General features: G+C 52.3%; 1 protein-coding gene across 2 annotated transcripts; it reads right to left on the bottom strand.

The window, feature by feature from the left end:
* Positions 1-1854: 1854 nt before the first annotated feature.
* Positions 1855-14223, bottom strand: LOC118919844 (CMRF35-like molecule 8). 2 transcript variants are annotated; one of them, XM_057501676.1, is made up of 8 exons: positions 14111-14223; positions 13127-13313; positions 9505-9846; positions 8655-8817; positions 6535-6629; positions 3999-4033; positions 3469-3576; positions 1855-2656 (listed from the first exon to the last, which is right to left on the bottom strand). In XM_057501676.1, the coding sequence occupies exons 2-8, from the start codon at positions 13182-13184 to the stop codon at positions 2522-2524; spliced, it is 936 nt and encodes a 311-aa protein (XP_057357659.1). In that variant the 5' UTR covers positions 13185-13313; positions 14111-14223; the 3' UTR covers positions 1855-2521. The 2 variants fall into 2 exon arrangements, with proteins under 2 accessions (XP_057357659.1, XP_057357660.1); XM_057501677.1 differs by having other exon boundaries at positions 8655-8814; positions 14111-14217.
* Between the last annotated feature and the right edge of the window lie 761 nt (positions 14224-14984).

Below are 14984 nucleotides of genomic sequence, written 5' to 3'. Positions count from 1 at the left end.
TGGGGAGTAAAGGGTAACACGGACAGATGCAAACTCTGCGGGCTGGGATGCATTTTATATCAGCTGCATTTGTAGTGCTGTGTTCTGTGACCTCAGTACCCTGCTATGTCGTTTTATCCTTGCCACAAACCCGCGAAGAGTTAGTGTTTTTTCCCCATTTTATAGATGAGGAAACGGAAGGTCAGGCATATATATGTGCATATATATGATAGACAAAGAGATGATAGATAGATAGGTAAGTAGATAGAGATATATGCTGTGTACAGGTATGCTCTATGATTAAATATCTCAGGCAAGAAACGTAAGAAATATTAACATTATCTCTGGATGACTGGGACAGGAATAATGAAGATATTCCCTTTCACTGCATATTCCCCTGTAAGTTAAGAGTTTTGAATCATGTAACACATTACTTAATTTTTAATAAATAAAATATCAAATCAAGTAAAATATAAGTTGCAGTATTTCCTAACAAATCACCCTAGAGCATTCTCTGTTCGGGAAAGAGTCACCAGGCTGCTGATCTTCATGGTGCAATGATAAGATGCTCGTCTGCAAGGAGCCCTGGAGCATGACTATAACAGAACTTTAAAAAACATATATAGCTTGGCAGCAGTTGCCTTTCCCAATGCCCTTCGGAATGCAGAGCTTCCTGAAAGGGAGTTGGGCAAATCTGTGCAGAGTAAGGTAACAAGACTTCTGGGAACAGAAGATGGGCAGCCAGCCTGCTCCCTCGTGCTGTTAGACCTTCTCTGGAAAACTGGGACAGTCCCAACTGAGACCCACTGTTGGGAAGTGATATTAAGGACTCTCAAAGGGCAGCCACTGTAACAGGCAGTAATTAAAAGACAGTGATGCTGGTATCAAGTCAGACATATAGACCAAAGGAATAAAAAAGTCTAGAAATATACCTTTGCGTACATGGTCAAATGATGTTTGACAAGGGGTCAAGACCTTTTGATGGGGAAAGGACAGGCTTCTCAACAAATCATTCTGGAAAAACTGGATATCCACATGCAAAACAATAAATTTGGCCCCTTGCCTAACACATATACAAAAATTAGCTCAAAATGGATCAAAGACCTAAATAGAAGACCTGAAGCTATAAAAATCTGAGAAGGAAAGTGTTACAACATTGGAATGAACAATGATTTCTTGGCTATGACTCCAAAGGCACAAGCAACACAAGAAAAAAAATAGATACATTGGACTTTACAAAAACGTTAAGGTTTTGTGTATCAAAAGAAACTATCAACAGAGTAAAAAGGTAACCCACAGAATGAGAGTAATCATTTGCAAATCATCTATCTGAAAAGGGATTCATAACTAGAATATTTAGACAGCTAAAACTCAGCAACAACAAAAATTCATTCAAAAGTGGGCAAAGAACTTGAATGTACATTTCTCCAAAGACATCCAGTGGCCAATAAGCACATGAAAAGATGCTCAACGTCGCTAGTCACTGGGGAAATGCAGATCAAAATGACAATCAGGTATCATCTCACCTCCGTTAGGATGGCCACTATCAAATAAAACAGAAAGAAAGCAAGAGTTGGAAAGGATGTGGAGAAATCGAGACTCTAGTGCACTGTTGGTGGGAATGTAAATTGCTGTTGAAAACAGTATGGAAGTTTCTCAAAAATTAAAAATAACCTTTTCATATGAATCAGCAATTCCACTTTGGGATGTATATCCATAAGAATTGAAAGCAGGGTCTCAAAGAGTCATTTATAAACCATTTTCATAGCAGCATTATTTACAACAGCTAAAGCACTGAAGCAACTCATGTGTCCATTGACAGATGAATGGATAAGCATAATGAGCTACAGATGTACAATGGAATATTACTCAGCCTTTGAAAGGAAGCAACTTTGTTTAATAGAGAATTGTAGACACATAGCAGGCATTGTTTAAATAACTTTTTTTTCTCCTGTCTTAAGATATTTTAAACTCCATTGATATCTGTGATATTAAAAAAAGTCCAAAGGAATGTGCCTCTGGTTCTGGAGCCACGGGCAAGCCTTTGCTTCCTCTGGGCCTCAGCTGCCTTGTCTGTGGGTTAAAGGAGACCAGTCTTGGTGCCTTCGCATCTTTCTGGCTCTCTGCCAGTTCTCCCTACTTCCCAGCAATCCTGGACTTTTCCACGGGGCTGTGATTTACACAGCTATTCGTAGGTACCATCCTACGTGAGTCACGTTCCTTTCCTGGAGCCAAATAGGACTGAGCTCCTGCCCTCCACACACAGAGCTGGAACGAAGCAAAGAAGAGGAAGGATGCACCAAGGGCCAGCAGGAAGGGGGTTTCCCACAGGTCCTGCCCAGAACCCAGTGCTGCTAGTCCTCAATGAAGCCAGCCGGGCTGATGGTACCAGAGGGACAGTTGTAGGAGCCCAGCTGCCTTGCAAGGTCACCATCAAGGGGAGCAGGCTGAGGGGGATGTGGGTGAGGGCTCGGGGGGCAGGCCCTGGTTTCTTGTGGCCCACAGAGACCTCCAGATGGTTGTCAAAGCCAGAGATGCAGGCTTATGTCTTCTTAATCACACTGTACTCAGGCTCCAGTGCTGGGGCCTTCTGGGAGTTAATCCTGCTGGCCTTGGAATCCTGCCTCTGAAAGTCAAATGCCACTGAGGTGTAGTGAAGTTCTTCCCTGGGGGCCCTCTGCAGAGAGAAAGACAGGAGGCTCAGGGAGAGGTGGGGGAGCACAGACCCCCAGCTTAGGATGAAGAAAGGGACCCCGAGGGGCCTTAGAGAGGCCCAACGTGGGGGCTCTTTCCTTGCTGTCGTGGCCTGTTTCTCTCACAAAGACTGGGCTCCAAGGTCCTGCCCACCCACAGGCTCCACCCAACCTGGGCAAGAAACAGCAGGAAGTCCCAGGCATCACAGCCAGCGTTCCTGGCATCTATTTGAGATGGTTAGTCACCAAGTTAGAAAAACAAGGATGTTGCTAGTCCCGGGGCCAAATCAAATGCTCATCTACACCAACCTCTGTCCCCAGCCTCTGCCTGCACTCTTCCAATAATGGGTGGGTCACGACCCTGGAGAGCAGCCTCCGCCATTATTCCACTTTACAGGGGCTGTGCCTAAGTATGACCAATTCAGGGCATTGATAAAAACTTGAAAAGCAGAGTTGATGCCAGAGAGATAATGGACCAAACCAGTGACAAATTATACACTTTAACATTGGGCATATGGTATATAGTAGGTGCTTAATAAATGCTGTACTTTATTGACTATTGACTATCACTGACCATCCCAATAGGCCTTTCATCTTCCACCTGACCCCCAGCTGCAATGACACAAAACTCTGGCAAAGTCTACACTTGCCACATTTGCTGTGTGGCCCCATCCTGGAGAGGCACAAGATCACCAAGCCAGCCCCTCACTTCCCTCCCTGTCCACCGCCACCCCCAAGGTGATGCCTCTGGCATAGTCCAGGGTCCCCATGCTGGGACCTGGACCCCCGTGCTCACCACTGTGCTGTATTCCACCTCTGGCTGCATCAGTTGCATGGGCTGTCCCCCCAGGGACCTCATCTGCAGCTCCAAATTTGCATAGCATGGCTCAGTGTGCTCGGCAGCCTGGGGTGCGCAGGGGGTGCAGGGGCTTGGCAGGTGTCCACAGACCCCTTCTGTGGTCCAGCCCAGAGGGACCTCTGTCCCTGCTTCTCTGTGTGCTCTGGGTGCCCCAGCCCCAATCTTGCTGCCATGCGTCCCCCAGGCCCCACTCTGGTTAGTATTTGAATGCTCCCCGGGTCAGCGTGGGAAGGCCCTCCCTCATTCCACTTCCCCTTGGGGGCCAGAGCAGTCTGGGCAGAGCTTGAGACAAGACCCGTCACCAGACCTCCCAGGCTGTGTTCTCCCTGCTCTGGGCAAGCACCCTGTTCCATGCATCAGTGATCCATCCAGACCTCCACTGGCCCACGGAGCCGCCCAACACACCAACAGCCCTGTGCTCCCAGCCGGCCACCCTGACACCTCCTGCGGCAGGCAGGCTGTCTTACCTGACTGGAGTTCTGGGGAGGCTGCCGATTCTCACCTGTTAAAAAAACAAGAGGAGAGTAAGGAGGTTGAATGCAGAACACAGCGAGGATGGGGTTCCCTGCAATCCATGTGGAGCAGGTCTTTCCCCAGAGACTTTGGCGCTGGGGACCTATCGCTTCAGGTCTGTAGCACGGTAGGAACTCAGGGTTCGCTGAGTGGGTGCATTACTGAACGAAGAAATGAATGAATAAGTGAATGAGTGAATAAATGAACAAGCAGGAAGGCTCTAGCTGCAGGAGCAGGGCCAAACAAAGCTAGTTCTCAGAACAATCAATCAGAACGAGTGTTCCCAGGTGGGAGAAGACAGGAAATCAAAGGCATCTCTGTAGGAGGACCTGCCGCCGGGATGCCAGATTCTGAAGATCTCCTCCGTGGCAGTGCGAACATACTCAGCACTACCCAAGTGCCAACTTTACAGTGGTTAAGATGGCAAATTCTATGGTACATGCTTTTACCACAGTAAAAAGAATGCAGATCCAGAGGCCCTACTGCAGACACACCGAATCAGACCCCCGGAGATGGGGTTCAGCATATCTGTGTTTTAACGAGCCCTACAATTTTTTAAATAAAGAAAGAAATAAAAGGAGCTGTCCTTGCAGAGACCTAGAACTGCAGGAGACCACTAGAGGTCATTGGGGGTCATCTGCTCTGGCCCCCTGGGGACCACCATCCCTCTCCTGGGCTGGGACAGATGTTCTGACGGGACAGAGGGGGGGCCTACATCGCCGGCAAGGATCACGGCAACGAGAAAGTTCAGCTAGGCAGGAGGGCACTGAAAGGGGACCCAGTCTACCCTGGTCACAACAGTGCCCCCAGACCCCAGCACAGAGCCTGGCACACAGTAGGTGCTCAGAACAGCTTTGCTGTGTGAGCGAGTGAATGGAGTGCGTGAGAAGCGTGAACTGAGGGGAGGAACTGTGAGGGGTGTGACAGGGCAGGTGTAGGGCTGAGGGGGGAGAAGCAGACAATGTGCAGACAGCTCCCGCTGAGGCCGGAGGCGGAAGGGGACTTGCAGATGTTGGGAGGGAGTCAGGACATCGGAACAGAAAGCCCGTCTCCTGTGACAGAGGATGGAATCCAGGCACACACAGGGGAATTTGCAGTCAGGGATTTTTAGAAGAATATTGAATAGCAGGAAAGATGATACAGTATGTTAAATGCAAAAAAAAATGATTTAGGAAAGGGTTTGCGGTATGAAGCAACCGTTCGAAGACACCACGCGCTCCTCAAGAGGCGCCGGGAGGGGCTGGAAGGACACGCGACAGACGTCAGCATTCTTGGGGGCTGAGGGCTTCATGTTCATGTATGGTTAATTCATTTCCTTCTCAGTGCTTTTACTTATTTTTGGAATTTTCTGCAACAATTGCATATCGCTTTTTTAAAAGGGGAGACTTTCTAGGTGAAAGGGCAGCGAGGAAAGGCTGGGACCCACAGATCTGAGGCAGGCAGGCTGGGAAAAGCCTCACGTGGTCAGCAGCACCCGCGTGTAGGCTGTTGGGGAGGCGGCACTACGGGGGAAGCAGATGGGGACGAGGAAGTGGTTCGCTTCCCCCGCATCAAGCAGATGTGTCCAGGCTGAATTCTCTCCTAAAGGCAGGGTCACCCCCGGCCCCCACCCGCCACCCCCACCAAGGGCCCAGCAGGCTCCAGGGCCCAGGTAGCAGTTCAGTCAGTAGCTGACGCTGCCACCGCGGTGGAAAGAGGAACCTCTGTGCCCCAACCCCCATCTCCCTGCAGCTTTGAAGGGCTAGACATGGGTGCCCCTGAGAACCTTCTGCTCATGTCCTCTGAGCTCTCAGAGCAGGAAAGACGTGTAAGGCTCACCCTGCATCTCTGGCAGGAGCCTGCTTCCCCGCGCCAGCCAGGCCCTGATCTTAAGGAGTTACATGGGCGGGGGTGGGGTGGGGGAAGGCAGGCAGGCAAGGACGCAGGTGGTGACAATTTGTGACAGTGAAGGCATAGAGGTACACCTGGGGAGGACCCCCTCTTTGGGGGCCAGGAAAAGGTCTAAAAGGAAAGGAAGTCTGAGAGCACCCCGTAGGACCCACTAGGAGGGGGCCAGGGAAAGAGGACATGGAGGTCCTCCGGGTGTCCAGAGCAGAAGCTGGAGAGACTGGGGCTGTGGCTCTTGCCAAGTTACAGGAAGTTAGAACAGCGCACGGGGCGGGCGGGAGGAGGGGCAGATCATGGAGGGTCTTGACTAGAGGGTGTGGGAGATCATGGAAGTGCTTTAAATAGAAGAGGAACGTCACAGGGCAACCACCCAAGGCCCCACCATGGGAAAGGCCTCCTGCTGGGGCACCACCTTCTGCAGCCTGTGTCTGCCAAACGAGGAACACCTCCTCTGGCCTCTGCCCTCCAGGGCCACCCAGGACACGTAGTCTGTGGGTATGCATTCAATGCCATTCTGGGGAACAAAGACACAGATCTGAAGGATGTGAGAGTGCGGTCAGGGCCTGCCCGCCCTGGAGCGGGGGGCGTGGGGAGCTGACTCACCTTTGGGGCGTCTCTGAACCATCCTCCAGGCCAGCAGCGTGCTTCCCCCCAGCAGGAGCAGCAGGAGTGCTGACAAGGAGAGTAGTACTTGGAGGCTAGGGCGAGACACAGGGCGGTGTAGCCTGGCTGGGGACCTGCCTTCCCTCCTTTTTCTCAGTAGATAGGAATCAGCATAAAGTCTCCTTCCTACACATACCCCAGTTCCCGATCCCTCCACAGACACGCACAACTTACTTAAGAAACTTACAGAGGGTCCTTATTCAGATACAAGAAGATATGGATGCACCTTATTTTCTTCCTTTTTTCACACAAAGGAGGTAAGTATAAATACTTTTTTTTTTTTTTTACTTAACAATACATCTTGGAGATCTTTCCTTGTCAGTACACAAAGGAGTTCCCTGCTCTTTTTCCCAGCTGTGTAGTATTCCATTGCACGGACAGACCATCATTTATTTAACTCTTCCTTCTTAAGGGGCATTTCTTCCAGTCTCTTGCAATTATAAACGTCGCTGCAATAAATCACTCTGTAGTACTATTTCCCATGTGGACAAGCAATAGCAGATTTACGGGGAAGTTGACACAACTTTCTTGAACCCCAACCTTGCTTGGGCCCCTTCCTGCATGCCTTGTTTGCATTCACAGGGTTTTAGTCTTTTTCATAAATATGGCCCTCAACCCCACCATGTTGCACAGGCTTCAGGCTGTACAAAACCTAGCTTTGCCGCCTGTATATGTATCCACAGAATCAGTTTCTGGAAGTGGTGTGTTTGGGGCCTGAATTTCACCTTGCCTGGTATTAAGACTGTCACTAGGGTTGTGGGAAGGCCTTTGAGGTGTCATATAATAAATAGTCAGACTTCCTTTGTCCCTGGCCCCCAGTACAGAGGCTCTAAATCCATGGGATTTCCCTAGTAATTGGTGTGCCTTCATTATTCACAAGCCCCTTGGATCTCACCCAAGTTTCTACTAAGATATGAGATGACTCAGGAGGGGGGTTGGGCACCACAAGGACCAGCCATGTGATTACAGATTTGAGGCTCTGAGCCAGCCTGAGCTTCAGGAAGTGGAGGCGGGGTGGGGGATTGAGTTCAGTCATATGGCAAATGATTCAACCAATCACATCTGTGTAATGAAGCTCCAGTATAAACTCTGGACACCAAAGCTTGGAGGAGCACCTGGCGGTAAAGACGCTGATGTCCCAGGAGAGTGACCTGCTCAGAAACTCTGTTCAGGAACCCCCCAGACTTCGCCCATTGTGTCTCTTCATTTGGCTGGTCCTGACCTTCATCTTTTATAATAAAACTACAGCTGGAAGTATAGTGTTTTCCTGCGTTCTGTGGGTTATCTAGCCTATTATTGAACCCAAGGGAGTCATGGGGTCCCCCACACCCACAGTCAAACAGAAGTATGATGGCCTGGGGATCTGCCAGAGCTCTGGCATCTGAGTCAGGCAGTCTTATGGGACTGAGCCCTTAACCTGGGGGTCTGTGCCAACTCCAGGTGGGCAGTGCCAGACACAAGGTGGTCTCAGAATTTCTGTGCACCTCAAAAATGATTTATAACTGCATGTGTTTTTCTGGGGAGAGAGACAAAAAATGTCAGATTTTCCTGGGAGTCTGTGACCCCAAAAAGGTCAAGAATCACAAATTTAGAAGGAAGAACCCAGGACTTTGAAATCTCGTAAACCTGGGTTGGAAGCCCAGCCTGCCTCCTGTAGCTCCATGATATGGCCAACTGCTAACTTCTCTGAGCCTCAGTTTACTCATCTGTAAAATGAAAGTAGTAACAGGATAGGGTTGTAGTGAGGAGCAAATGAGAACATTCATGTGAGGCATGTAGCACGTGCCTGGCAGGATATCGTCAGCCCCAATACATGTCACTTCCCAGCCCTCCCGCCCACCCCCACCCCCCACCATCTCCCCAGCTCCGGGAGCCCGGGCAGGTCCGCCCATCAGAGACACAGACGGCAGCTGCAGACCTGGGCCTGGTGCACAGAGGTCCCCAGTGAGCAGGAGTGTGACTCCTGTTCTAAGTGGACCACATGCCAGGGCAGGGGGTGTCCGCCTGAGCTCCTCCTGAGGGAAGGCCCACCTCCAGGACACAGGGACAGGCAGCCTCACCTGAGGCCCTGGTTCTGCTGGAATTCCTCCCGGTTGCTCGCGTGGTGGGTGACATTCCCTCCGTCGGGGGCAGGGGACGACATAGCTATAAGTGCTGTTGTGGTTGTGGTTGTCGAGCTTGTGGCCTTGTTGGGGACACCCGTGGGTGGGGCTGTCGTTGCTGCTGGTGCAGAAGCACGAATCAGACCTGGGAAGCTCTCTGACTCTCCCGCTACTCGTCAATACCTTTGTGGTTTGATTTCACACCAAATCTACTCAGGAAGCGGGGCAGGACAGAGGGTCCTGGGCCAGGGGAGCATTTCCAAACAGGGTACAGGTACAGCCCCCAACAGTTCTGATCCCATCCTGCAGAGGAAGGTCAGGGCCCTCCAGGGAGCCCTAAGTGGCCTCTGCACCCAGCCTTGTCCCCTCCAGCCACAGCCACATGCTGCCTGCTAGAGAGGTCTGTCTGAACTGTAATGTGACGGGTCACTTGTTAGATCTCCCACCTTCACCACGCCCTGTGCCGCCTGCTTCTCTGCTCAGCTCCCCACCATCCCCCACGCAGCTCTGGGTTCTGCAGGGCTGACTCCTGGCGCGCTCTCTCCTTCGCACACTCTGCTGTCTCTGCGGCACTCCACCTGAAGGCACCTTCCCATCCCTCAAGACTGAGCAGAGGTGCCAGCAAGTCCAGGAGGCGTCCCTGACTCTCTGTCTCCTCTTTCTCTCTCTTTCACACACACACACACACACACACACACACACACACACACACGCACATACACACACAAGTCTCCCATTTGATTTCTGCCTCAGCTAATCTGACCTGAGCCTCCTCAGGCAGCCCTGGGTAGGGGTGTGTATGGCTCACCTGGGATCACAGACACCACAACCTGGAAAGTGGGGTCTCGCACAAATCCGTCGAGCCATGGTGTATCGATCCCACACCGGTACGTGCCTGCGTCCCCCTCTGTGAGGCTCTCCACGGTCACTGTGAAGGTGAGGTTTGCAGGATGGTCCCTGATGGACACGCGGCCGCTCCGCCCTACTCTCTCTGACCCTGTGGTCTCCACAATCTTCCACGGTGACAAGCATGAGTTCCTGCACCAGTATTTGTTATTTTCTGCGAAGTTCTCCGTATACCGACACTGCACACTCAGGGATCCCCCAATGGTGCCCATCACGGACTCGGGGCCGCTCAGAGACCAACAGCCTGGAAAACACAGCCAAGTGCCAGCTCCTCACACATGGGCCTGGGGCAGGGGTGTCTGGGGGGGGTCACCCTCCAAAGCTCCCCCCTCTCACATTAGTGGTTACCATCAGCCAGATCACCCTTGAAATGTCCTTCCTCAGTTCCCCATAGAGATTTTGATCACAGCAGCCGCCTCCTCCAGATTCCAGCCCCATTTTCTGCTGCCTCTCCCACCCACCACCAAACAGGGGCCCCCCACCTCCAAGTGGTGAGGACTGTATGAACTCTCCCGCAAGCGCCCTGCTCCCCCGAGGGCCACCCCCACCCCTGAGCATCCAGGGACTTGAAGAACGGCTCACACACTAGTCTGTTTCCACCAAGGGAATACATCCCAAGGCAGAAAGAGTCCAGAGAGTTCACAAGGACACTGGACACACGGTAACTTTTGTGGATACAAAAATCAGTCACACACATACAGTTTACTGGTGATGACCTCCGGTTCATCTTGTGTCTCACTGCAGCCTGCCCAGCTCCTATGGACTTAATTTTCAGGAAGCTCATTTTTCGTTTCCAAGACTTACTTCTGATCTTCCCAAACAGTTCTCAGAGATGGAGCAGGGAGGGCGAGCGTGGGTGAAGCAGACCCTGGTCACCACACTGAGGACACATCCCTACCCTGCTCTTGTGTGTGTGTCGCAGGTGCCTGCATCACCTGTCACAGGTGTGACTTCCACTGAATGCTCAGCAGCTATTGCTAAGGTGAGGTGGAAAGGGCCTAAGAAGAATCTGGGTTTATGACTTGGCTCTGTTCCACAGCAGCTGTGTGTTCTGGGGCAAGTTACTTAAGCTCTCTGAGCTTCAGATGCCTCATCTGTGAAGTGGTAGGCCTCACATGGCATTTGGGGGCATTCAATGAGATGACGTCCAATGTCTGGCCAATAGTATTAGGTTCAACCATATGAAACTGCAGATATTCAACGGTTTTTGACCAAGAAAATAGGAATATCATAATTCTTATTCATAATTCATAAGATTCAATCTAATAAAAATAGAGAACCCTCTGGCTGAATTAAGAAATGAAAAGAGAAAACCACAGATACAGAGAAAATGAAAAGAAATCAAGATGGAACTTTGTAGAAATTTTCTACAGGTAAATGTGCAAAACTGAATAATGTGTGATTTTCTAGAAAAATACAAATCACTAAAATTGGCACATATCAACTGCTTAATAAGTAAATGTCTGTTTCAGCCTTTCTTTATCCAAGATGATGTTCCTGTGCTCACGGCCTAATTCTAGTCCTCGCCATTTCCTGGCTGTCCTCTCCGTGCCATCTTTCTCTGCCTGGGTCTTGGCTCCCCTCCCTGAACCGGGTCATCCCAGTACCCCCACCCACAACGCCCAACCCTGTCTGTCTCCAGTGTCTGACTTCCCTTTTTGAGCTCCCTCTCCGTCTGTCTGCCTCTCTGTCTGTCTCTCTCCCGATTTGCTTTTCTCAGCAACAACAGAAGTAAGCCATCCTTCTGAAGACAACCCACATCTGAAATCTTGGGTGAAAAATGACCACCATTTCTCCCCAAAGTTTCTGCACCTGTGAAGGTTTCGTTGTAACCTAGAGACAGGGAGGTTGTCAGGAAACCTTCAGCCTTATTTCCACGCTTACCTGGATCAGACACACTTCAGTACAATCCTCCCAATGTGCTTCCCCATGCTTTCACTCCTTTGCCGCTTATTGCCTCCCCCTCCCCACTAACCAGAAACACAGCGGACCAGAGACCACCCTGCAGCCAGGGGCCTCCCTGTATCCAAAACTCTTCAACCAGGAAGCTCCTCTGTTGACCTAATGCTTTACCGTATGATCACAGTCTCATCCCAGATAATCCCGGGTAAATGAGTGAATCCTCCAACTGGAGGGGTCAAGGTGCATGCACACCCAACCCAGGAAGAACGGACAAGGAAAGTCAAAGCTGACATCAGTGAATTAGGGAACAGAAAAGCAGTGGAATTAGGGTATACACTGAAAAGCTGATTGTTCTTTTGGAGGGACAAACAATAAACACGCTAGAGGGTAGCCAAATCCAGAAAAAAGGAAGACACACACATAACCAATTTTACACAATTTTCATTTGTTAATTATACCTTGATAAAGCTGGGGGGAAATGCAAAAAATAAAAAGAGTTCTTTCCTTTTCAGTAAAAGGGAGCAAAATCCAGTTTCACAAGTTGGTTCTCTCAAACCGTCAAGGAACAAACAATTCCAGTTGCATTTAAACAGTTGCAGAGAATATAGAAGCAGGAAAACCTCCGTCATTCCATGAAGTCAGCCTAAGATACCGAGACGAAAATATGGCTGAATCTCTTAATGTAATTCACCACTTTAGCAGTTCCATGGAGAAAAAGATAATCATGTAGATAACGAAAAAGCATCCGGCAGGTAATACTATTGTTTCTAAAACGCTGTGTAAATGGACACATCGTGTGCCTTCTTCATGCTCAGTGGGAAACACTGCCCACCTGCCGCGGCTGGGGACAAGGCAGGGATGACCTCCGGTCCTGGGCTTCATTCTGGCGCACCAGGTGGTGAGGCAAGAACGCAGAGAAACCTCATCAGAAAGAAACCGCAAATCCTCACTGCACACGGATCCCGCGCAACCACAGGGCCCCGGGAGGGTCAGGAGGCGAACTAGCAGAGCCAGGGAGACCTGTCTCCGAATTAACTCACAAACAGGAGTCACTTCACCACAGACGGTCATCCAGCAAACAGAACCGAAGCAAACATGCCACTGGGAAGCAAAACGACCACAAAGGTCTCAATTGCCCTGGGGCTGGGCCTCGCAGGGCGGCATGGGCCGTCTGAGGTGCGCCTCTGGGAGGCACGGAAGGTCCCCGCGGAGAAAGCCTCCTGCCCCCGCCCCAGGCCTCTGCTCCGCTGCACCGCACCCACCGCCCGGCTCCCGTCTCGGAGCCCGCGACCCCTGCCCAGCAGCAGCCCTGGCTACGCACCCGCGTCCCCGAGGCCCTGGGGTTCCTGCCAGGCCCCACCCTGCCCCCACCTGGAACCGCAAGCGGGCAAGCAGCCTCCGGTCATCCCTGCCCTGCCGGGACACTCCACCCGGAGGCGCCCTCGAAGCCCTCCTGGGAGCCCACCTCCGTGCCCAGCACGCCCCCGCTGGGCTCCTCAGAGACAGAGCCTCGCCCTTCCCTGCAGGCTGCAGCCCTCTGGCAGCCCATCCGAGATCTGGGGGGTCCCACTGCTGCCTCCCCTCATGCCCGACCCCACCACCTCTCCCAGGGGGCTCCTCACCTGGGGTCCAGAGAAGCAGCAGAGCGGGAGGCAGCCACGCACGGGCCTGCCTGGGCATCTCTCCTGCTCACCTGCCCGCAGCCCCGCCTGCTGGACCGGAGCTCCAGGCCCCGGGGGAGGAGGGTCAAGCCTCCAGGTCCCCGCTTCTGCTTTTCTTTATTAGGTGCTGCTTCCTGGTTCAGTTTCTCTTCCTATGTCGGTCAGAAAATGTAATTGCTGAAGGAGCAAAGCTCAGACACCCCAGAACGGGGGTGCTCCTGCTGAATCCAGCTGAGTGGAAGCTTCCACAGATATTCCCCATGAAGAGGTCCTGAGCTCCCCCTGACTTGCAGGCCTGCTCACCCCTTATGCCCCCCAAGACAGAGGGCTGGGTTCCTTCTGGCTGTGCCCAGTAAGTGCCCTGGTTCCCTGAGGTCAGGGTGAGCACCCTGTGGGGCAGAACAAGGGCCCTGGGCAGCACCCACAGGGAGGCCCCTCTGGGAAGCTCCCCTTCCATGAGCCTCCCAGCTCAAAGCTCAGACTCCCAAGTTGGCTCAATGACCTCAGAGGCCCTGCACGATTCCTAGTCTTGGAAATGTGTCCTCAGTTTGGCCAGAAGGTCCTCAGGCTGTGCTGCCCGCACTGGACCCGGCTCAGGGCTGGGCACAGAGTGGGCACTCAGAAAGCCTGCAGGGACCACTCCTTCCCTGACCCGTGTGGAGTTCAGACTAGAAACACGCACACGTATTTCCTGTGACAAGGGTCCCAGCTTGCACAGAACGGCCATATGAGCATAGGAAAGCAGCCCTCACATGTGACGTGTCACTGGAGGGCTTGCAGTTGTTGATGCCAAGGGCTGCCGTAGGGAGCCCTGCCCTAGTTCTGGAGCTCCAAGAACACCCTCCCCTCCCACTCATGGCTGCTCCTTTGGGGATTTTCACTCTCCTCCCTCCATCTTGCCACAGGAGGACCTTGCCTGGGAGAGTGCAAAGGAACCAAAAAGACTTGCCCATTCTCCTTCTGGAAGATTCCAAGCACAGTGTTTGGTGGTCAGTGGGAAAACTTCTGTGATAATACAGTCGTGGATTAACTAAAGCCACAGTCCACAGCCAGCTAGCCACGACGCCCCGTGGCGTGCTCTCTGCTTGGTGCTGGGCTCCGTATGGTCTAGATGGAGAGGCAAAGGAAGCTGTGGGTAGGCAGATGGGTGGCAGTCCTGGCCAGAGGGCTCCCTGAGGCACCCTGTCCACAGAGCGGCTTCTCCAGGCAGGCTCTGTGCACCCATCACAGCTGCCTGGGCCTGGAGAGAATGTCTACCCCCAGCAGGAGGGCAGGGACTAGGACCCGGTCCCACAGGGCTCTGCGCAGCTCAGCAGGAATAGCTGTGGGGGCTGGGCTCAGTAGGGAGCGTCCACCTGCGGCCTGCTCCTGACTCTACCGGCGAGACAGTCTGGGGGCTTCCGCAGTGTCCCAGTGACGGACCGGGGCCAGGGCATCTGCAGGGGGAAGGACGTGGCTGACTCTTCAAGGTCATTCCTTCTCCTCAGCCTTGTCTGAGCCCCCTACTCACTGGTTCAAGGCTGCGCTGAAGCTATCTCCTCTGAAGACAGCCCTGTCTTCTCCAGACCCCTCCGAGCTTCCCTCCCATGTCCCTGTCTCCACCAATGCCAAGGGGTCACCACATGCCCTCCTTTTCACTGTGAGACTGTAAGACTTCACGGAAGCAGGGACCACGCAGGACCCACAGCCCCAGGCCCACATGCCCATTGCACTTCCCAGGGAAGGACGCATTTAAGAGCTAGGCCTCTCTCATCCTCTTGCCAAACTCTGCCCCCAAGGAAAAGAAAGGGGTAGAGCTTAAAACGGTGCAAGCATGGTA

The sequence above is a fragment of the Manis pentadactyla genome, chromosome 4, assembly GCF_030020395.1.
Source record: "Manis pentadactyla isolate mManPen7 chromosome 4, mManPen7.hap1, whole genome shotgun sequence".
Lineage (NCBI taxonomy): Eukaryota > Metazoa > Chordata > Mammalia > Pholidota > Manidae > Manis > Manis pentadactyla.
Note: the sequence above shows the minus strand (reverse complement) of the source record. Positions and strands in the feature narration are given on the sequence as shown.

What these genes read in the sequence shown, in the direction of transcription:
- LOC118919844 (XM_057501676.1), bottom strand. Translation starts at nt 13,184, where the DNA reads ATGCCCAGGCAGGCCCGTGCGTGGCTGCCTCCCGCTCTGCTGCTTCTC. An exon ending in TGTGGTGTCTGTGATCCCAG is followed by an intron (nt 8,818 to 9,504) that starts GTGAGCCATACA and finishes CTTCTGCACCAG; the next exon opens with CAGCAACGACAGCCCCACCC. An exon ending in CAGCAGAACCAGGGCCTCAG is followed by an intron (nt 6,630 to 8,654) that starts GTGAGGCTGCCT and finishes GTCTCGCCCTAG; the next exon opens with CCTCCAAGTACTACTCTCCT.